The following is a 21,118-nucleotide window of genomic DNA, read 5'->3' on the forward strand; positions in this document are numbered from 1 at the left end:
AACACAATATTTCTATCAGAATGGCTAAAATTAGTGATACCAAATGTGGGCAAGGATGCAAAGAAACTGAATGGTTCATGTATCAATGGTGTGAACACTTCAGAAGATAGCAGTTTCTTGTAGAACTAATCATTTAACCTGCCCTCAAGGATTCTTCTAATTACTGGTTCCAAAGAACCACTGATCTTTGTTTTCATCATTGAAGGAGTATTATAGGGGCGCCTGGGTGGCTCAGTGGGTTAAAGCCTCTGCTTTCGGCTCAGGTCATGATCCCAGCGTCCTGGGATCGAGCCCCGCATCAGGCTCTCTGCTCAGCGGGGAGTCTGCTTCCCTCTCTCTCTCTGCCTGCCTCTCTGCCTACTTGTGATCTGTCAAATAAATAAAATCTTTAAAAAAAAAATATTACAAATGAAATGATACTCTATGTAATCTTTTGGGATTGGCTTTTTAATATAGTAGCATACTTCCTTGGAGATCCAGTCAAGTTGTTCTGTGTACCAAGAGTTCATTCCTCTTTTTTTTTTTTTTTTAAGATTTTTCATTTATTTATCAGAGAGAGAGAGGGAGAGAGCGAGCACAGGCAGACAGAATGGCAGGCAGAGGCAGAGGGAGAAGCAGGCTCCCCGCCAAGCAAGGAGCCCGATGTGGGACTCGATCCCAGGATGCTGGGATCATGACCTGAGCCGAAGGCAGCTGCTTAACCAACTGAGCCACCCAGGCGTCCCTCATTCCTCTTTTATTGTTTAGTAGGTTCATGGTATAGATGTATGACTGTGTGTTTAAACATTTCATTTAAACACAGTTGAAGGACTTTTGGTTTGTTTCCAGTTTGGGCTACTGCAAATAAAGCAATGAACATTCTTGTATAGATTTTGTGTGAACATTAAGATTTTTCTGAGTAAAATGCCCAAGACTTTATAGACACTATCCTGCCTATAATATTGGAGAAATCATGCCATTTTAAATGAATTACTGAATAAAATATACCAAGCCTTAGTAACATATATGGAATAGAGTACTTCATTTCTATTTGTTGTTGTTAAGGAACTTTTTTATATCCTCTTGTGTCAGAAAGCATCCATTTGCAACTTAGGAAAAAATGCCAGTGGGACACAGGTTAAAAATATTCTCCAAACTAAACTGGCCCATCTACTAAAGGTTCTTTAGGAGAACATGACTTTAATTACCTGAGATCCAATTTCATGGGTTATTTACAGAAGACCAAAAGGGTATAACTACCACCTTTAAAATAATTCAGGTTTTCAGCAAATAAAATGGACAGTAAGGGGCGCCTGGGTGGCTCAGTGGGTTAAAGCCTCTGCCTTCGGCTCAGGTCATGATCCCAGGGTCCTGGGATCGAGCCCCGCATCGGGCTCTCTGCTCAGCGGGGAGCCTGCTTCTTCCTCTCTCTCGGCTTGCCTGTCTGCCTACCTGTGATCTCTGTCAGATAAATAAATAAAATCTTTAAAAAAAAAAAAATGGACAGTAAACCCTGTTTTGGGTTCCTTTATACAGAAGAGAAAAAGTAGGTCTTAGTATTCTAGTGACCTAAATTTGAGTTGCTAAAGAATTAGTACACCACACACTTTCTCTGAATTCATTTATTTAGAGATAGAACACAGCCATTCAAAATGATGGAACACAATATCAACACACAGAATAAAGTTGGGGAATTAAGTTGAATTGTTATCTTTCATTTACAGTAATAAATACCTTAAAAGAAGCAAATGTAGATTTTAAGATTATGACACTAGTAACATACACAAGTAACTAAGTTTCTAAGTTAACTGTCATACTGCTTGATTTTCAGGTTGAAAGACTATAATAAACTATATATTTCAATTAAATGGCAGCAAATACAAAAGCATTTTAAACATCTTTTGAACCTATTGTATAGTATACTATAAGCAGTTTATATTCTATAGTATTCCATCATTCTCCTGGCCTCGGTTTATGGGTAGAAGGCAAGCTGGACACCAGCAAATCACATAACGAATTAACCACCACTAATGAGGTGTGTAATCTATTATGCATGTATTTTGAATAGAAGTTGTTTTTCAATGCCAAAGAAATGCCAGCTGTTTTAGGGAAACTTGGGATTTCCTAGCCTGGTCACTGATCAGTTATCTGAGCTTCAGTTTTCTTCATTTCTAAAACGAAGGCTTGGACTAGATTTTATCTAATTATCTCCTGAGGCTTAGTCTATACTACAGTAACGTCCTGTCAAAAGTTTACTACCTTCGATTTTAATGAACTTTCAAAGTACACCTTCTAACCCACGATTATCTTTTTTCAAAAGCTTTGTCTAAATCCTTCAGAGTTTCTAACATCTCCATTGAACCTATACTTTTGCCTATGTTATAATGACTAAAACAAAGTTGGTATGTTGATATGAAAGGCCATCCCTACCCAGGGAAGATTACAACCTAACTGGGTATTCAAATTAGTAACCCACTATCCCCAATCTTTCTATGACGCCTCTGTCTCTTAATCTCCATCATAATTTACACTGTTGTCCATCAAACACTCCCTACCTGTGTAAGTTCCTTATCTTCACATCAACGGAAAAACCTGAAAAGATTTTTTCAGACAACCAGCATTTAAGTCACTTGTTTATACAATTTTACAATAGCCACGTTCTTTGCAGTCTCTTGTAGAGCAAGGCATCAAATATTTCAAAAGGCAGCCATACATTTCCTTTTATACTTTCTAAAACAGCTTAGGGACTAGCACAATTTAAAAATCAAACTGTCAAGAAGCAGTTGTGTTTTTACTCTTAATTTCACAGGCACAGAACTAAGGATAAACCTAACAATGTCCACTTTTCACCACCAGACTCCTATATCTCTCCCTTTGTAATTCATTCTAACACACATATCAATATGCATGGCAAAAATACAATGATAAAATGACAAGCAATAAAATCTAGTTCATGCCAGAACACTGGAGAAGTTACATGGGAAGCACACACATACACAACTTTACAAAAGTTCGGAATACTGTTAATCTCAAACAAGCAATGATCAAAGTGGGACTTTCATGCCAGAAGTCCTGTTCAGTCAAAATCACGATTTGTAAGAACAAGTGGTGCCACTAGTGTCCAAACATACAACACAATGCCAATCCAACTAGAAGAGATTTTCACCCATACCGCTGTCCACTGACTCTTCATCTCACGAGAAGGCTCATACCTAAAATTTAAGAAAAAAATGAAAGGGAAAGAGTTAGATTCAGCCATCACGCTACTTAACTTTACTTCAAGGTATTCTCTGTATAGTTTGTGGTAACAGATACACAATTGCTGAGCTAATCCGTTGCTCTGCTTGTCATACTACTTGAGCAACTAATGTGAAGGTAAAAATTAAGAATTTCCTTTAAAGGAGTAAAGGACATTGGCCTTCTGAAGTAGCTCTTTTACGAATACTTGGGTTCTTTATGTACAGGTTCCCACTTTCTGTACGTTTGTTAGGCCACTTTGCTTTTACAAAAAACGTGTATGAGTAAAGTAAATGGCTTTTTTCTTAAAAGCAAAATTTCTCTTCGTGTTTCTTTCAGTCAGCAAAAGCAGGTACTAGCATAAGCCTTTAATAAAAATGAAGTAGCATAATGCAAACTGTAACAAAGTAGGGGGGATCCTGTACTTCTGGCTTAGTAATCATAAGACAGCAGGGAAATGGACTGTGATGCCCGGTTAAGTAAGATATTGTTATAAAAGATTTATCAATTCTAGGGCCACCTGGGTGGCTCAGTCAGTTAAGCATCTGCCTTCTGCTCCGGTCATGATCCTGGAGTTCTGGGATCGAGTCCCACATCAGGCTCCTTGCTCAGAGGGAAGCCAAGCCTGCTTTTCCCTCTGCCTGCTGCTCCCCCTGGCTTGTGCTCTCTCTTTCCCTGATAAATAAATAAAAATTAAAAAAAAAAAAACTTATCAATCCTATCCTGTAAAAAAAAAAAAAAAAAAAAAGTGTAATCTATTCCAAGCGTATATTGGAACCACTCTCTCACTTTCAGCCTTTTCAGATTTAAGAGATTCGGAAGGAAATACATTCCAAACTTAGCTGTTTTTTTTTTTTTTTTTAAGATTTTATTTATTTGACAGACAGAGATTACAAGTAGGCAGAGAGGCAGGCAGAGAGAGAGGAGGAAGCAGGCTCCCTGCTGAGCAGAGAGCCCGATGTGGGGCTCGATCCCAGGACTCTGAGATCATGACCTGAGCCGAAGGCAGAGGCTTTAACTCACTGAGCCACCCAGGCGCCCCAGCTGGTTTTTATACAAATGAAACATACCAAAAATATTTTTCATCTAAAGGTTTCTTTTTTTTTAAGATTTTATTTCTAAGTAATCTTTACACCCATCATGGGGCTCGAACTCATAACCCAGAGATCAAGAGTCACATGCTCCTCTAACAGAGCCAGCAGGGTGCCCCAATCTAAAGTTTTAATGTTTAATGTTATCTGACAGCCAAAGCTGTGAATTACTGAACACTACATGGATTCTTATCACTTAATATGCCGCAGTGTAGGAATTTTTAAAAAAACTTATTTTTCAATAGTAAATGTCAGTAAAGTCTGCTCTTAAAATGAAGAATAATCTAATATTAACATGGTAATTTCTGTAAAAAATGTGTAATTTCATGAGGCTTCTGATTTTAATCTCTTCAAGATCTGGAAGTATTTCAATATTAATGCCAAAGCAAGGAAGTAAAGTTTACACTTCTTATACTGATCTCATTCATTTAGATGTAAATTTTGAAATACACTGGAGAATAAAAAGTACTTCATACCACATGTTTTACATACAATGCAATGATGAAAAACATCGAAATTTCCACATGCAAAGTTTTCATGAAATATAATTACCTGTACCAGTTGGTAAGGGTCATCATGATATAAAGTGAAGCTAAGAAAAGCATGAAGTGAAAGAAGGAATAACTGTAAGTAACACCATCCCTTTCATTATCTACAGCTCGATGAACATCGTCTCCATCCTCCAGTGATCCATCACTTCTGGCTCCACCATCTTCTATTAATGTTGATTCATCACTTGTTAGAGTCAATTTATTAACCTGACTGTTGTTTGAAGTACGGATGCTGCATAAAAGACAGTTAAGAAAGAAGGAAAAAGGGTATTTAAAAAACTGATTTTTAAATGAATGGCTAGATTTCTTGTTAAAAAATAATCCAGTTTTTCTTACCTTGAATAAAACACACATAATAAAAAGAGGATCAGTCCTATAATTCCTTGAGCATGCCACCACTGGACAGATTGCCCCTCCTTTGGGACAGTGTTTGTTGTATTGTACCCAATTATGCTTAGTAGACTTGGGTTGCAGTTTGTTTCTGTAATGTAAATTAAATTAATGTCAAATTAAAATGCCAGACAGTATAAGAAGGAATTTATTTTGGGCGACCTAGTTACCAGTGTGTTTATTTTCATTTTTTTTTTAACCTCTTTATTGCACTTGCATATTCAAATAATTTTCCTGGAAAAAGGCACAGATACAAGAAAAAAATAATCTGAAAAACTTGTATTTATTGATAATGAGACCTTTTAAATATAACAGCACTAACTTTATAGAAGTGCCCAGAAAAATGTCCAGAACGGAGAGGATATTAAGCTCTAAACTGATCAAGAAAAAGGTGAAATTTAGATGAGCTCTCATAAGTATAATAAAACCCTAGTACAGTTAGGAATAAAATTCAGGTGTTCTAAATGAAGATACAGTGGCTTTTCCTAATATATATTGTAAGAGAACAATAGTGACTTTATGAAATTTATAAACTTGTCAAAGTATATTGCTATGTAGGCAAGGGAGCTTACACATAAAATTACCAGTTAATTAGAATTTTAACAAGTGCTTTGTGGAAATGTCCAAATTCATAATGACCTAGTCCATACTGTTAACTTTTGTAAGAAAAAGTAAAGTCTTTATTCACTAAAGTATCCAAAATGTTTCTCTCTTCCACAAAGTCAGATATATCAACTACCATCTTATGATGAAAACAATCATTAATTAGGGGGAAAAATAAGACAAAATTGATTCTAATCTTAGAACCATTCAGGTAAGAGTAAGCTCTAAAACAAATTAATAAAAAAATTTTTTTAACTACTTAACACCTGAACAAAAATAATTTTTTCTGTAATACTAAAAACAGCCTTCATCAGGGCGCCTGGGTGGCTCAGTGGGTTAAAGCCTCTGCCTTTGGCTCAGGTCATGATCCCAGGGTCCTGGGATCGAGCCCCATATCGGGCTCTCTGCTCAGCAGGGAGCCTGCTTTCTCCTCTCTCTCTCTGCCTGCCTCTCTGCCTACTTGTGATCTCTATCTGTCAAATAAATAAATAAATAAATAAAATCTTTAATTAAAAAAAAACAAAACAAAACAGCCTTCATCCCACTATTGATAAAGCATCTACTGAGTTTATAAACTTGAAATCAGATTCAGGTAACATTTTGTAATTTTAAGTAAAAGGCACCATTTCTTCCTTTTCAAAATCAGTAACTAATTTCTTGCTCATCTGTTTCACCCCAAATGATTTATATTGGCTTCTTAATCTCATGGAATGCAATATAACTGGCCTATAAAGAGATTTCATTAGAAAGCCCAATTATATTCACTTGCAAGGTACTCACAGACAAAAATAGTATCTTAAATTAGTTAAAAACAAACAAAACTATACTGCTTAGCAATGAATCAAGGAGCATTTTAATAGCTTTTCTAATACACACACACACACACACACCCACTATATATATACACACATACAAACACACACACACACACAATCATAAATATGACTGTACAAATTAGGTATATTTGTTATAATTTTCATACGATTATAATTTTTTAGTGAAAGAAGCAAAGTGAAAAAATACATAGCAGTACATCAAATATGAAAATGCTATTATTTCCATACTGTTTTCTTCTAGAGGCTTATTTTTTAAAGATTTATTTACTTATTTTAGAATGAGAGAAAGTAAGAGCAAGAGAGCACTGGGTGGCAGGGGTCTGATGGAGAGAAAAGACTCTCAAGAAGACTCCCTCCTGAGTGATCCAGAGATCCATCTCAGGATCCATGAGATCAAGGACCTGGGCCAAAAATCAAGAGTCAGATTCTTAACCCACTAAGCCACCTAGGCACCCCAGAGGCTAATTTTTTAAATAGCGTACTTTCACAAAATAATCATTTATGAAAAAAAAAAGTTGTAGAATTCATTAAAAAGAAATAAGGGGTGCCTGGGTGGCACAGTCGGTTAAGCGGCTGTTCGGCTCAGGTCATGATCCCACGTTCCTGGGATCGAGCCCCACATCAGGCTCCCTGCTTGGTGGAGAGACTGTTTCTCCCTCTCCCTCTGCCTGCCGCTCTGCCTACTCACACTCTCTCTCCCTCTCTGTCAAATAAATACAATCTTTAAAAAAAAACAAAACAAAACAAAAACACTTCTCTTAAGGCACCTATGTGGCTCAGTGGGTTAAAGCCTCTGCCTTCGGCTCAGGTCATGATCCCAGGGTCCTGGAATCAAGTCCCGCATCGGGTTCTCTGCTCAGCAGGGAGCCTACTCCCCCGCCACACCCCTCTATCTGCCTCTCTGCCTACCTGTAATCTCTGGCAAATAAATATATAAAATCTTACCAAAAAAAAAAAAAAAAAAAAAGAAACCCAAGCAAACAAAACATACCCGGTTCATTGGTCATAGCAGACCATGTCAAATACATTGTGTAGACTGTGATTACTGAAGACTGTAACAAACCAGATCTTGGTTGTGATTCCTACAAAGAAAAATTATGACAAATAAATATTCTGACATCATTCAAGATTTAGAGGAAACTTAGAAAAATGGAAGCTTCATAAAAACTAATGATATAAAGATCATACTTGGATTTTTGGCAGTATAGACATTACAGAAGCACCAAGGCAGAGGAGCATGTTGACACTGATGAATGCTTTATTTTCTGAACAACTGGCTGGATGAGTATAATAAACAAAGAATAGGACGATAGCAACTAAAGACAGCAGATAATTCAGAGCTGTAGCTGATAACAATGCTGTGAAAGAAATATAATTGGACAATTAGAATGTATCACGAATATTAGGAATTAGGCATAGGGCTCATTTTAAAAACAATCAAAACTTATTTTAAGCAACTAACACTGTCTGCATTATGTAGGCTATAAAAGCAGAGAAGAATATTTCTGAACTTTATCACAGTGATTTTATAGTCGTTACACATAGCTCACTATAGTATTTTCAAGGACAGTAAGGTAACATTAAAAATTCCATTAAGAGTAATAGCTCCATTACAAACACATTCACACACAGTGGCCTTAATTTTCAAAATACAGAAAAATAAAAAAACTACTTAATGCTAAGTCCATAAAACAATGCTTTCCTGTATTAACTAATTATTTTTTATTTTTAAAAAATTTTTTTAAGTAGTCTTCATGCCTAATGTGGATCCCAATGCAGGACTTGAACTCACAACCCTGAGATCAAGACCTGAGATGAGATCAAGTCCAATGCATAACTGAATGAGCCGCTCAGGCACCCCTTAACTAATTATCTTTAAAAAAAAAATTTATTACGTAACAGTAAGTCATTATTATTTAATAAGACAACCCAAGTTTCTTCTATGTAAATTAAAATACACAGTGTGTTTTTGTGCTAATGCGTCCTTAATATTACAGGTGTTTATGCAGATGTGCCTGCCGGGATCCACCCAACACATATTTACTGAATGCCTGCAAAGTTCTAAGCACTGGGGATACAGCAGGAAACAAAACAAACTCTTGCATTAGATTTGCATTAAAGAATGACGTGTTCTATAAAAGTGAATTTTCCAAATGACTGAAGCTTATTTCTTTGGATACTAAACTCTCTTTATTTTAACCACTGAGATCAAATAAAACAAAGTAGTTGTGAGAAAAGTATCAGGCTAGCAGGTAAGAATGAATATAGCTTTCAATCTGATTTAAAATATTTAATGGAAACTCTTATCATTTCACATAAAAGTTTATATTTATGGCTTCTTTTGAAAGGAATCAGAAAAAATTCAAGCAATACTGAGCCCACATTTCCACAAGGCAACTACTGTATGAAACTGAGCGGCAGCTATGCACCTTAAATAAAATACAGTCATCACAGTTCTGTTTGCCCAAGGATTGCCTATGCACTTTAACCTGAGTCTCTTCCCTCCTTTTCATCATCTGGGGCAAGCAAATGAATTCTGATCCCTGTTCTGCAGTATAACCACTGGACTCAAGCTCATCATTACAAATAAAACAGTCATAGTACTTTAAGAACCCCATTACGTGTTACTGACACAAAAAGGCATCTTTCCACTTATATAAAAAGAAATGTTCTAGAGTTGCTTTTTATATTTTTTCTGCATGCTGATGTTTATGAATTATGCCACTGTTTATTTCTAGCAGTCCTAGTCCCTTTAGTATTTTTAACCTCCTGTAAAATAGGAAATTACGCTGTAAAAGGTACATATTGTCAGCCATAGAACACAGCCTTTGCAACATCTATTTTAGCCCTTCAAGGTACTCTGGATTATTTTCTGGCTCTTAGGTATGTTCTAATCAATTACCTAAAAACTATTTCAACAAGTAAAGTTGTTGACACAATGTGATAAGATGCCACTCACAAAAACATCATAAAAATCTTGATTTTCCTATAGTCTACATACATGCTCTCACCTTCAAAGTTCACCTATCTTGAAGATGCTCCAAGAAAAAAGCTTACCTGCATACCAACATCTTGAGTTCCCTTCTTCCATTTTTTCAACCCATGATTCATTCCATGAATGGGCAAAATCAATAAGTAAGACTAGCTGTATGAGGATGAAGCAAAAGGCACCTGCCATGCCTACATAAAACCAGACTGAAAGAAAAAAAAAATGCAAATCAGTGGCTGGTTCACTTTTTATTATTTCACCTTCGTAATCACAATACACAAAAGGAACCATTTTACACAAATGTCTTGATTTTGCCAACAGGAGGAAAAAAGAAAAACAAAACAAGTAGTGTTACAGTTCCAAGAAACAGTTATCTCAGTTTCTTTATAAAATATAAACATCACACAATTATGAAAAGATTTATTACCAGTTGTAAAAGTTCCTTCTGGAATGAAGAAAGCCCCAATAATAATCGCAATTGCTGCAGCAAATTTAAAGAACCAAAATCTGAAAGAAACAGAAATAGAGTTTACTAATACAAATTCACTCAATCAATAGTTTCATATATGAAATCTTTTAAGAGCATCTGAAAAAAGTTTATGTGACTGTTTAGGACCGTTTTAAGAAAGAAAGATTTATAATTAATTCACTATGAGAAAATGAGAGTATTCTATAGTCACAGGTTTATTTTAAATAATGAATGGGTATAATGCTAAGTGAAATTTAAGGAAGAAAACAAATGAACAAAATAAAAAAGACCAAAAAAAACCCAAACTTTACATACAGAGAACAAATGAGTGGATGTCAGAGGGGAGGTGGGTGAAACAGATAAAGGGATTAAGAGTACACTTATCCTGATGAATGCTGAGAAATATATGGAACTGTTGAATTATTATATTGTATACCTGAAACTAATGTTACCACTGTATGTTAACTTTACATGAATAAGAAATTAAAAATAAGAATAATATGTGAAAGTATAAAGTGCACTGTACAAATGAACAGGTTTTATAAACACATGATAAATGCTCCATCCAAAACTCTGATAATAAAAAAAACACTAGCTTTTAGGACATCAGCGTCTTGATGGCAAAGAGCCTATTTTTTGGTTCCCCTGTTCTTAACAACTAATTAGGCTTCCAACCATTAACAGAAGGGTCTCTGGGGAGCAGGGTGTGAGATCAAGAAACATTTAAGAGACCCAGGAAAATCGTCTCCAGCACCTGTGTATTTGGTAATAGGCAGACAGACTCTGGTATGGGCTGCAGAACTAATAAACATCCCTAACCCCTCCCCCCTTTTCCCAGTTGGGGAAAACCTAGACTGCTGATGTACGCAAATACCCATAAATGAGAGACAACTTATAATAGTCTAGCTCTCCTGAGGGAAGATTCCAGCATGGCCTGTATGTGTGTCCGGGAGATGAGTTTCAGTGCAACAGAGAGGGGAAGAGAAACTTTGTCAGCATCGCCCCTACACCATGGCAAGAGTGTATGGACACTATCTGGCAGCAACCTCTCCCCTGGAGCAAAACGAGAACTGTGAGTGACAGCTACTCCAACACTGCGGGACAATTCTAAAGAAACCCATTTCTCTCCAGAAGCACCTAGATTATGGAGGCAGGACCTCCATGACTAAGGGGGAACAGGAAATGGGAAAAGCAGCAGCAAAGAACATCAAAAAGCATTAAAGGAACACAGTTTCTGCCAATTACATTCAGGATTTAAGCAGGAAATATGTTCACAAGTCTCTGGGAGATCCTCAGCCAAGGATATTTCTGCTGGCTGTGTGGGACCCCAAACACCTGGAGTACTAAACCCACTCTGCAGCCAGCTCTCTGTGTGTGCTCCCAAGTGTGGCAGAAAGAGCCAATCCAGAAATGAGAGTGCTCTGAGAAAAACACCACCATCTGTAGGGAAGGGAGAGGAGAAACCACAAACTTCAGCCCTAGTGCCTGCCACCTTCTGGAAAACAAACAAACAAAGACCTCCAGTAGCCAGTAAGGTGAGTTTTAAGAACCGGAGAAGTCATGAAAGCTTAAGACTTCTTCCACAAAAGGGAGCAAGAAGTGTGCAGCCAGTGTATAAATACAAGGTCACAAAGAACCCCAGACACATAACAGGATCAAGAGTACACCCCATGTGAAGGCAACCAGTAGAGACTTGAGTTATCTGCTACCTCAAGCAACAACACAAAACTACAGGGAACAAGAAAACACCCCCATCAACAGAATAATCCAACAACTGAGCTCAAAGGCACAGAATCTTGCAATCTAGTGCATAAAGAATAATAGCTGCTTTAAGGAAACTCAATGAGCTCCCAGAAAACACAAAAAGACAAAATCAGGGAAAAAATACATGAACAAAACGAGAACTTTAGCAAAGCCAGAAACCGTAAAAAAGAACCAACATCTGGAGCCGAAGAATATGATGAAAGAAATGAAAAATGCAAGAGAGCACTCGCAGCAGGGTACATCAAATGTCCAACAGAATCAGCAACCCAGAGAACACAAATTTTGAAATACCCCCGTAAGCGTGAACAGAGGAAAAAAGAATGAAAAAGAGTGAAGCAAGCCATTTGATCTATGGTATCTAAATATTAGAATAATTAGTGTTCCAGAAGAGAGGAAAGAAAGAAGGGGGCAAAGTTTATTTAAAGAAGTAATGGAGAATTTCCCAAGCCTGGGAAGTATTATATACCTGAGTTCACAAATCTAATAAATTTATTACTGCTATTATCTCAATGTAAAAGACCCTCTCTAAAACACAAACTGTCAGAAGATGGAAGAAAAAGAATCCTAAAAGCACCCAGAGGAAAAGAGGATCTTAATCTACAAATGATCTCCCACTAAGCTAGCAGCAGATTTCTCAGCAGAAATTCAACAGGCCAAGAGGGAGGGAAACGACACATTCTAAGTTTTGAAAGAAAAAAAAAACTGCCAGCCAAGAATATTCCTTCTACCAGTCAGCCTTCAGATATGAAAGAGAAATACTTTCCTAGATAAATAAAAGCTGAGTTCACCACTAGACCTATCTTGCAAAAAAAAAAAAAAAAAAAAGGTGACAGTCCAAGCTTAAATGAAAAATGCTAATTAGTGATATGAAAACATATGAACATATATAACAGACTAGTGAAGATGAACAGTAAGATTTAGGAAACTAATTCTATGTAACATAATATGATATGTTACTATTTAAGTATAAAGGCTAGTAAGAACTATTAAAAAACTATATTATGTTAATACATAATATAAAAATTGTTAAATTGTGACATCAAAATTCTAAAAGGGGAGGATTAACTGGATAGAGCTTTTGTATACAATTGGAGTTAAGCTGCTATGTTAACAGCTTAAAATGGCCTGTTTTATCTAAAAGATGTTTTAGGTAAGCCCCACAGTAGCCACAAAGTGAAAACCTACAGTAGGTTCACAAAAGATAAAGGGAAACAAGAAGCAAAGAACACCAATTTACAAAAGCAAGCAGAAATGGAGGAAAAAGAAACAACGGAAATACAAAACAATCAAAAAGCAATAAATAACGTAACATTACTAAGGCCTTACATACCAATAATTATTACCCTAAATGTGTATATGACTAAATTTACCAATCAAAAAGCATGGTATGGTTAGATGGATAAAAAACCAAGACCCAACTATATGCTGCATAGAAGACTCACTTCAGATTTAAGAAGTCTCCCAGGCTCAAAGTGAAGGGATAGTAAAGGATATTCCATGCAATTGGAAAGCAAAATCAAGTACAGTTAGCATACCTATATCAAACAAGAAAACTTTAAGACAAAAAAGGTAACAGGAGGGATGCTTGGGTGGCTCAAGTCAGTTAAGCGACTGCCTTTGGCTCAGGTATTCCTGGGATCAAGCTCCGCATCGGGTGGGCTCCCTGCTCAGCCAGGAGCCTGCTTCTCCCTCTACCTGCTCTGCCTGCTGCTCTCCCTGCTTGTGCTCTGACAAATAAATAAAATCTTAAAAAAAAAAAAAAAAGGTAATAAGACAAAGAAGGCTGTTATATAATAGTAAAGGGGCCAACTCAATTCTCCATGAAGATACAATCATAAATATATATATACTAACATTAGAACACTTGAGTATATTAAGCAAATGCTAACAGATTTTAACGGAGAAATGGGTAACAATAACAGTAAGAGACCTCAATACCCCACACTTTCAGCAATGGATAAATCCTCCAGACAGAAAATCAACAAGGAAATGCTGGATTTGAACGATACGTTAGGCCAAATGGACAGAACACATTTAAAGAACAATCCATCCAACAGCAACAGAATACACATGCTTCTCAAGTGCATATGGAGCTTTCTCCAACATGAACAGATCACATGACAGGACCCCAGAAAGTCTTTTTAAATTTAAAAAGACTGAAATCATACCAAGTTTTTTTTTTTTCCAACGACAACAGAATGAAACTAGAAAGGAAACCTGGAAAATTTCCAAGCACATGGAAACTAAACAACACACTCCTGCAAAATCAAGAGATCAAAAAAGAAATCAAAAGAGAAATTATCTCTAAACAAATGAAAATACAAACAACATAATAAATAAAACATACAGGACACTGCAAAAGCAGTTCTGAATGGGTGAAGATATTCGCAAATGACTTTTCAGATAAAGGGCTAGTATCCAACACCTATAAAGAGCTTTTCAAACTCAACACCCAAAGAACAAGTAATCCAGTCAAGAAAGGGGCAGAGGATATGAACAGACATTTCTGCAAAGAAGGCATCCAGATAGCCAAAAGACACATGAAAAAGTGCTCAATATCACTCGGCACCAGGGAAATACTAATCAAAACCACAATGAGATACCATCTCATACCAGTCAGAATGGCTAAAATTAACAAGTCAGGAAATGATAGATACTGGAGAGGATGCAGAAAAAGGGGAACCCTCCTACACTGTTGGTAGGAATGCAAGCTGGTGCAGCCACTCTGGAAGACAGCATGAAGGTTCCTCAAAAAGTTGAAAACAGAGCTACCCTATGACCCAGCAATCGCACCACTGGGTATTTACCATAAAGATGCAAATGTTGTGATCCGAAGGGGCACGTGCACCCGAATGTTTATAGCAGCAGTGTTCACAATAGCCAAACTATGGAAAGAACCTAGATGTCCATCAACAGATGAATGGATAAGAAGATGTGTAAATATACATCATCTTAATATATATATATAATTATTATTTTATATGTATATATAAAATAGTAATTTGAGACACAGGGTGGGGGCCTGGGGGGAAAATGAAACAAGATGGGATCGGGAGGGAGACAAACCATAAGAGACTCTCAACCTCATAAAACAAACTGAGGGTTGCTGGGGGGAGGGGGGTTATGGAGAGGGTGGCTGGGTTATGGACATTAGGGAGGGTATGGGATATGGTGAGTGCTGTGAAATGTGTAAACCGGACAATTCACATACCTGTACCCCTGGGGCAAATAATACACATTATAGGTCAATTAAAATAATTAGTAAAAAGATAAAAAAATAAAATAAAAAGAAATCTGCGTTAAAAAAAAAGTTCTGAGAGGAAGTATATAGTGAAAAATACATATATAAAGAAAACAGATCTCTAATAACCTTAACTATACCTCAAGGACTAGAAAAAGCAAGGCCAAAGTTAGCAGAAGCAGGGAAATAACAAAGATCAGAGTGGAAATAAACGTGATACAGAACAGAAAAAAATAGAAAAGATCAATTAAACTAGAGCTGGTATTTCAAAAAGATAAAAGTGACAAACCTTTAGCTAGACTAAGAAAAAAAGAGTACTCAAAATCAAAAACAGAAGTGGAGACATTACAACCGATGCTATGGAAATACATTCGTAAGAAACTGCTTGAAGAATTTTATGTCAACAAATTGCATAACCAGAAGATATGGATAAATTCTTTAAAAACATACAACCTATCAAGACTAAATCAAGAAACAGAAAATCCATTAAAAGATGGGCAGAGGAACTCAGCTATTTTTCCAAAGACATACAAATGGCCAAAAGGTATTTAAAAAGGTGCTTAGTATCACTAATCATCTGGGAAATGTAAATCAAAGCCATTATGAAATATTATCTCACACTTGTTAAAATGAAATGGCTATCATTAAGAAGACAAGAAGTAAATTAATAAAAACTACCATATGATCTAGCAATTCCACTTCTAGTTACATACCCAAAGGAAATACAAACAGGATACCAAAAAGATACCTGCTCTCCCATGTTTACGGCAGCATTATTCACAATAGGCAAGATATGAAAACAACCCAAGTGTCTGTCAATGAATGAAGAACAGAATGGTTCTATTGAGAACAGAATGGTTACCAGAGTATGGGGTATGTGGGGGGCGGAACTGGGACAGGTCATTAAGGGGAACAAACTTGCAACCAGTACATAAATCCTGGAGATCTAATGCACAGCATAGTGACTGTAAGCAGCAAAACTGTATTACAGACCTCAAAGCTGTTAACTGTTCTTACCCCAAGAAGTAAGTAATAACTATGTGACATTACTGAGGTGTTGGCTAACCCTACAATGGTAATAACACTGCAATATACAAATGTATGAAATCAACATTTTGTAGGTGCTAAATCTACAATGTTATATGTTAATTATATCTCAATTAAAAAGAAAACACATGTAAGGAAAATGGTTAACTGTGCTACAAGCATGCTACTTTGACTAGAGTGTTATCTCAGCGAATAGCTGTCATAGCCATTCTGTGATGCACGCTGAAAAGTGTTTAAAAACACATTTAATAAATATAGTTGTAAAAGTACAAATAAACAAATACCAGTGACTACAAGAACAAAATAAACAAAATAAATTCAACCTGTCACAATATATTTTTCACTAACATTTGTATTTCTCACTTGCTCATTCTTCCTATCTTGGTAATAAATAAGTAACAGCAAATATTCAAAAAAAAATTTTTTTAATTTATGGGGAGAAAAGAACAGATAATTCAAAACATTCAAATTAAGTACCGGAAGTGATGCTCTTCATTAAGGAAGATTAGTAAAAGGGACCCTAAAGTTTTTTTCTAGATTGTCTAGTACTACCAACCATTTAGAAAATCACCCTGCTGAGGATTAAAATTTTTCATTTTGGTGAGAATGTAGTTCTAAGTAACCAAGTTCAGTTTCATGTAGTAATAACACTGATCTACCAAGAACTACGAAGAGAAGGAAGAATGAGTTCCCTGTTATTAGTAACAGATATGGTAGATCCCTGCCACCTTTTAAAATTTATTTAGAGGGAAAGAATGCACAAGCAGGATGGACAGAGAGAGAGGGAGAATTGCCAGTAGACTCCACACTGAGTGTGGAGCCTGAGGCGGGGCTAAATCTCATGACCTGAGCCAAAACCCAGAGTCGGGTGCTCACTAACTGCCGCACCCAGGTGCCCCAGTAGATCCTCTTTTTATCATGAACTATAAAACATCACGCATCAGAGATTATACCAATAAATGACCCAAGGCTACTATTTAATATTTATATTTCTAAAATCTGATATTCTCAGTAGAGACAAAAAGATATTTTTACCTGGTCATTCATGAATAACAAATCTGAAAATTACATAACTTATTTTATAGTTTCTTTAGACAAACTAAAATAACTGAGAAAACACTACCTAGACTTTTGTATTATTCAAAGACATACCCATTATGGACTGCAGCTCTTGGATCACTGCTACTCTTCACTTTGATCATTAGCAGAGAGAGGAGAAGATAGAACATAGCCAAGCCAAAGCACAAACGGTACACAGCTTTATAGCCAACCAAAATATTACAAGGAACAATGCCTTTTTCATTTTCACAAAATCCAGGAATCTAGAAAAAACAAAGAGTTTATGATATCGAATTTTTTCAAATAAAAACAAGTTCTAGGTAATCAGTTTCAGGTTTAGAAAACAGAAATATGCTTTACAGTTTCTGCTGAATATGTAAGCAAGGTAAGTCTGGAACATTTTCATCAGCTAGATATTTAACTTTCTTTTCACTTTGAGCCCATGATAAACTATAAACTGATCCAAAACTGGATGTTTATTTTGACTTGCAGACTTAGTCCAAATGTCCTAAAACTTGCATTCTCCTGTGATACCTCAATTATCTGTATAAGAGAGAAATACAATCAATAAAAGCTCAAGGAATTATAAAGTAAGTCAGCTTCTAAATACCAAGGAAAACAACGATGGCTTCTTGAAGCCAATGCGACCTAAGTACATTTTGAGTTTTGGTGTCTCATTCTACAGGTGTTATTTTTGATAATGAATTGATCTGGATTAAAAAATAGCTGCCACTGATTTATTTTTAACTTAGAAATCTGAAAAAGACTGATGGCCATTACTGAAAGTCACACTGGAATCTGAACACACACACACACACACACACACACACACACACACAGAACCTTAAATGAAATAAATGGGAGCAATCCTCAGAACCACATACACTACTCCTACATGAGAACAAATTTCCTCTAGAAAATGTTAAAGCAAATGGATATGCCAAATATGACTATTAATTTGTGCCTTTAAAACCAAGAACTTGTAATTGTATTTAAGCTAATGGAGAGGCACTACTTCCTTTTGCTAGCTCCTGCACAGTCTATAAACCCTTTCCTGGTCTCACTTAAATCTCACCTTTCCAACCCAGTTTAAGCCCTAGGGCAGGATATACTTATCCATACTCACTTGCAACACTTACACAACTAGACATGCTTAATTATCCCACTCCCTTGTGTGGTAGCAGGACACCACCTGGCAAATTCCCATCATTAATTAGTCAGGTTAAGGTTAGTCAAGTTAAGCTAGTTCAGTAACAATCCCCAAGTATCCGTGGCTTAAAACAGCAAATATATAGTTCTTGCTCTTGTGCATGTACATAACTGGTTCCGATAGTCACTTCAGGAGTCCAGGCTGTTGGAGAAGCCACCATTTCAAATGATGTACATGTTGTGACAAATTGAAAAAAGGAAATCTTATATCAGTTAAGTAGAAGCTGATATGTGTTTCTTCAACTCACAACTCACTGATGAATAAGTATTAAAGACATGGCACTCTAGGAAATGCAAATCATTGATGACCTTCAAAAAGCAGAGAAGCAGAAACATTTGGTGATGAGAATTAACATCTACCATCTAAACTATTTAAAACCACAGTCAACTGGATCCACGACAAAATCGTATGTCTTTTGCTTATAGCCAAGGACGTGAGTAACATTAGCTGGTCATCCACATTTACTATGTACAATGCTAGTTCTTTTAAAATCATAATAATCTCATTTTCCAAACTTTCACCATCTTTCCTTACCCTAAAGCCAACATCAAGCAGATACTGTGCTATAAAATGGAGGTCAACTGCCATACTATCCTTCTCAACCTCAAATTTTCTGTTACTTTCGTCTTGTCTTGGTGGAAAGCCAACTTCTATAACTCCTCCCTCTCTCCCTCATACAGATTAAAGCTCATATCAAAATATAAATGATTAAATCTCATCCTAAAAAATCTTTGCCTTAACTCAGCTGCCCTCTGAGACCATCATCTTTGTTACAAAACTCCTCGAATCAGCAGTTTATAACTACTAGATACATTTCCTCACAGCTATTTGGGTCTCCTTCCACTTCTAATCCCAGCACTCTAAAGAAATCACTTTCTCAAAACACTAATGATATACTGGCTGTCAAATACTTTCTTCCTAAGGTCTGCACAACAGGGCATTCACTTGTTTCACCCCTTTTCATTGTTCTAAGACTCCCTTTTCTCTACCAACCCCTTTCAATAACAGCTTTTGTAAAAGTTACAGTCTGCTCACTTTGAATGGTCTTCTTCAGCATATGCTGCCATGGTTTCAACTTTCATTTCCATGCCCAAAACACCTCCAGCTAAGATTTCTTTTTTGTTACATACTGTGTTTTCTACTTCCTACTAGATACACACACACACTTTCTCGAACACATATGTAGTGCAATATTCCTAAGTCAATATTTTATAAACTAAATGAGTATTTTCCTCATTTCCTTTTATAACCTGACTCCCTGAAAAAAAATTTTTTTTAAATAAAACACATCACCCCCATTTCCCCCACATGGTTAACAGTAAGTTTCCTGCTAGTTGTCCAGAATCAGAATCTGGGTATTATGTATGACTCTATCACTGCCAGTTTTCAAATCCAGATTCAGTTAATTCTACATTCAGAAAAGCTACTGCTGGCCCCCTATACAATTCTTGATTACACGACTAAAAGAGCTTCCACATTTAACTACTTGACTTCTAATTATTAGACCAGTCTTCCTAAAGCATACATATTCTGCTCAACAAGCTCTTTAACCTCATTTTGCTTCCATTTTTCAATCTCTGCATATAAAAGTTCTCATTCTTAGAATGTTGCTTTTTCCATGAGACCCACTGAGTTCTGACATTTAACTGGTTAGAATTACTTATTTCTCCTCATTACCACAGCACATTTTCTGTACAACCATCACAGAAGTTAAGCTTATATTAGTCTTACATTGCCTTTCTTTCCTAAAAGATTATTAGGATTACTAAAACTGTAATTATAAGTTATCTTACTTTGTACATTACAATTTCCAAAACCCAACAACTGGTTTTAAGCATACTCATTACAGGTTCAGTTAATCAATTAAAAAAAAACAACAAAAAAAACTAACCTTATTCAGTTGTTCTTCCATTCCTGGTATCAGCATTACACAAGCCACACACACTCCAACAAGAAGGAAAAGTGCATAGATCAATCTAGTTACAGTAGAGTTGTTTCCACTAGGACAGCATCGACAGAGCAAACATGGGGCACTGCCACATAAACATGGTATCTGGGGAAAAGAGCATTAAAAATTAGTATGTTTTAAAATGATACACTGAAAATTTGTTTCATCTACTCAAAAAAAAAAAAAAAAAAAAAAGACTGATGTTAAAGTAATTACCAAGGAACAAAATGTATTCGGTTCACATGTAATTATCCACAAACTTTCTATGTACTTTCTGTGTAAAGATGGACCAAAGTTAAAAATAAAAATGTTTGACCTCTAAATCAATTAAAATAAATCAAATCAGCTAAAACAACGAAGGGAAAAAAAAAACCAACAGCAGCAAAGAGTTCAGCAAAAACAAACAAAAAATCCTGGAATAATAACAAGCCCATCTCTGGCTCCTGTCCTCTAGCCCCCAGGTATCATACTGGTGAATTCACAAAATTCTGAGAATTCTCAAATACCCCAGAAGAGAAAAAAAAAGGGAACTAGTATCTTTATCTTTTCCTCTTGAGATTGTAGTAGTGAAAACTCAGGCTAGCTAACTTTCTCCCCTGGAACTCCACAGTAAACTACTAGAATATACCAGGGAAACTGGGTAATTCCCTCACCAGGAGAGATGAACACTGATTAGTGAATCTGCCAATATTTCAGAAAGGTTA

At 36.2% G+C, this 21,118-nt stretch overlaps 1 protein-coding gene across 1 annotated transcript in view; it reads right to left on the reverse strand.

The window, feature by feature from the left end:
- Positions 1-1,586: 1,586 nt before the first annotated feature.
- The window catches only part of LOC111147543 (serine incorporator 1), a 37,613-nt gene continuing 18,081 nt past the window's right edge, over positions 1,587-21,118 (reverse strand). Inside the window, exons 2-10 of the mRNA XM_022503633.1 lie at positions 20,358-20,519; positions 17,350-17,519; positions 10,104-10,183; positions 9,745-9,882; positions 7,876-8,045; positions 7,679-7,769; positions 5,195-5,339; positions 4,860-5,090; positions 1,587-3,191 (exon numbers count right to left, since the gene is read on the reverse strand). Of these exons, the coding sequence (XP_022359341.1) occupies positions 3,056-3,191; positions 4,860-5,090; positions 5,195-5,339; positions 7,679-7,769; positions 7,876-8,045; positions 9,745-9,882; positions 10,104-10,183; positions 17,350-17,519; positions 20,358-20,519 (1,323 nt within the window). The 3' untranslated portion in view covers positions 1,587-3,055. The remainder of the gene's footprint in view (positions 3,192-4,859; positions 5,091-5,194; positions 5,340-7,678; positions 7,770-7,875; positions 8,046-9,744; positions 9,883-10,103; positions 10,184-17,349; positions 17,520-20,357; positions 20,520-21,118) is intronic.

The sequence above is a fragment of the Enhydra lutris genome, unplaced genomic scaffold, assembly GCF_002288905.1.
Source record: "Enhydra lutris kenyoni isolate GAN:26980312 unplaced genomic scaffold, ASM228890v2 scaffoldscaffold17, whole genome shotgun sequence".
NCBI lineage: Eukaryota > Metazoa > Chordata > Mammalia > Carnivora > Mustelidae > Enhydra > Enhydra lutris.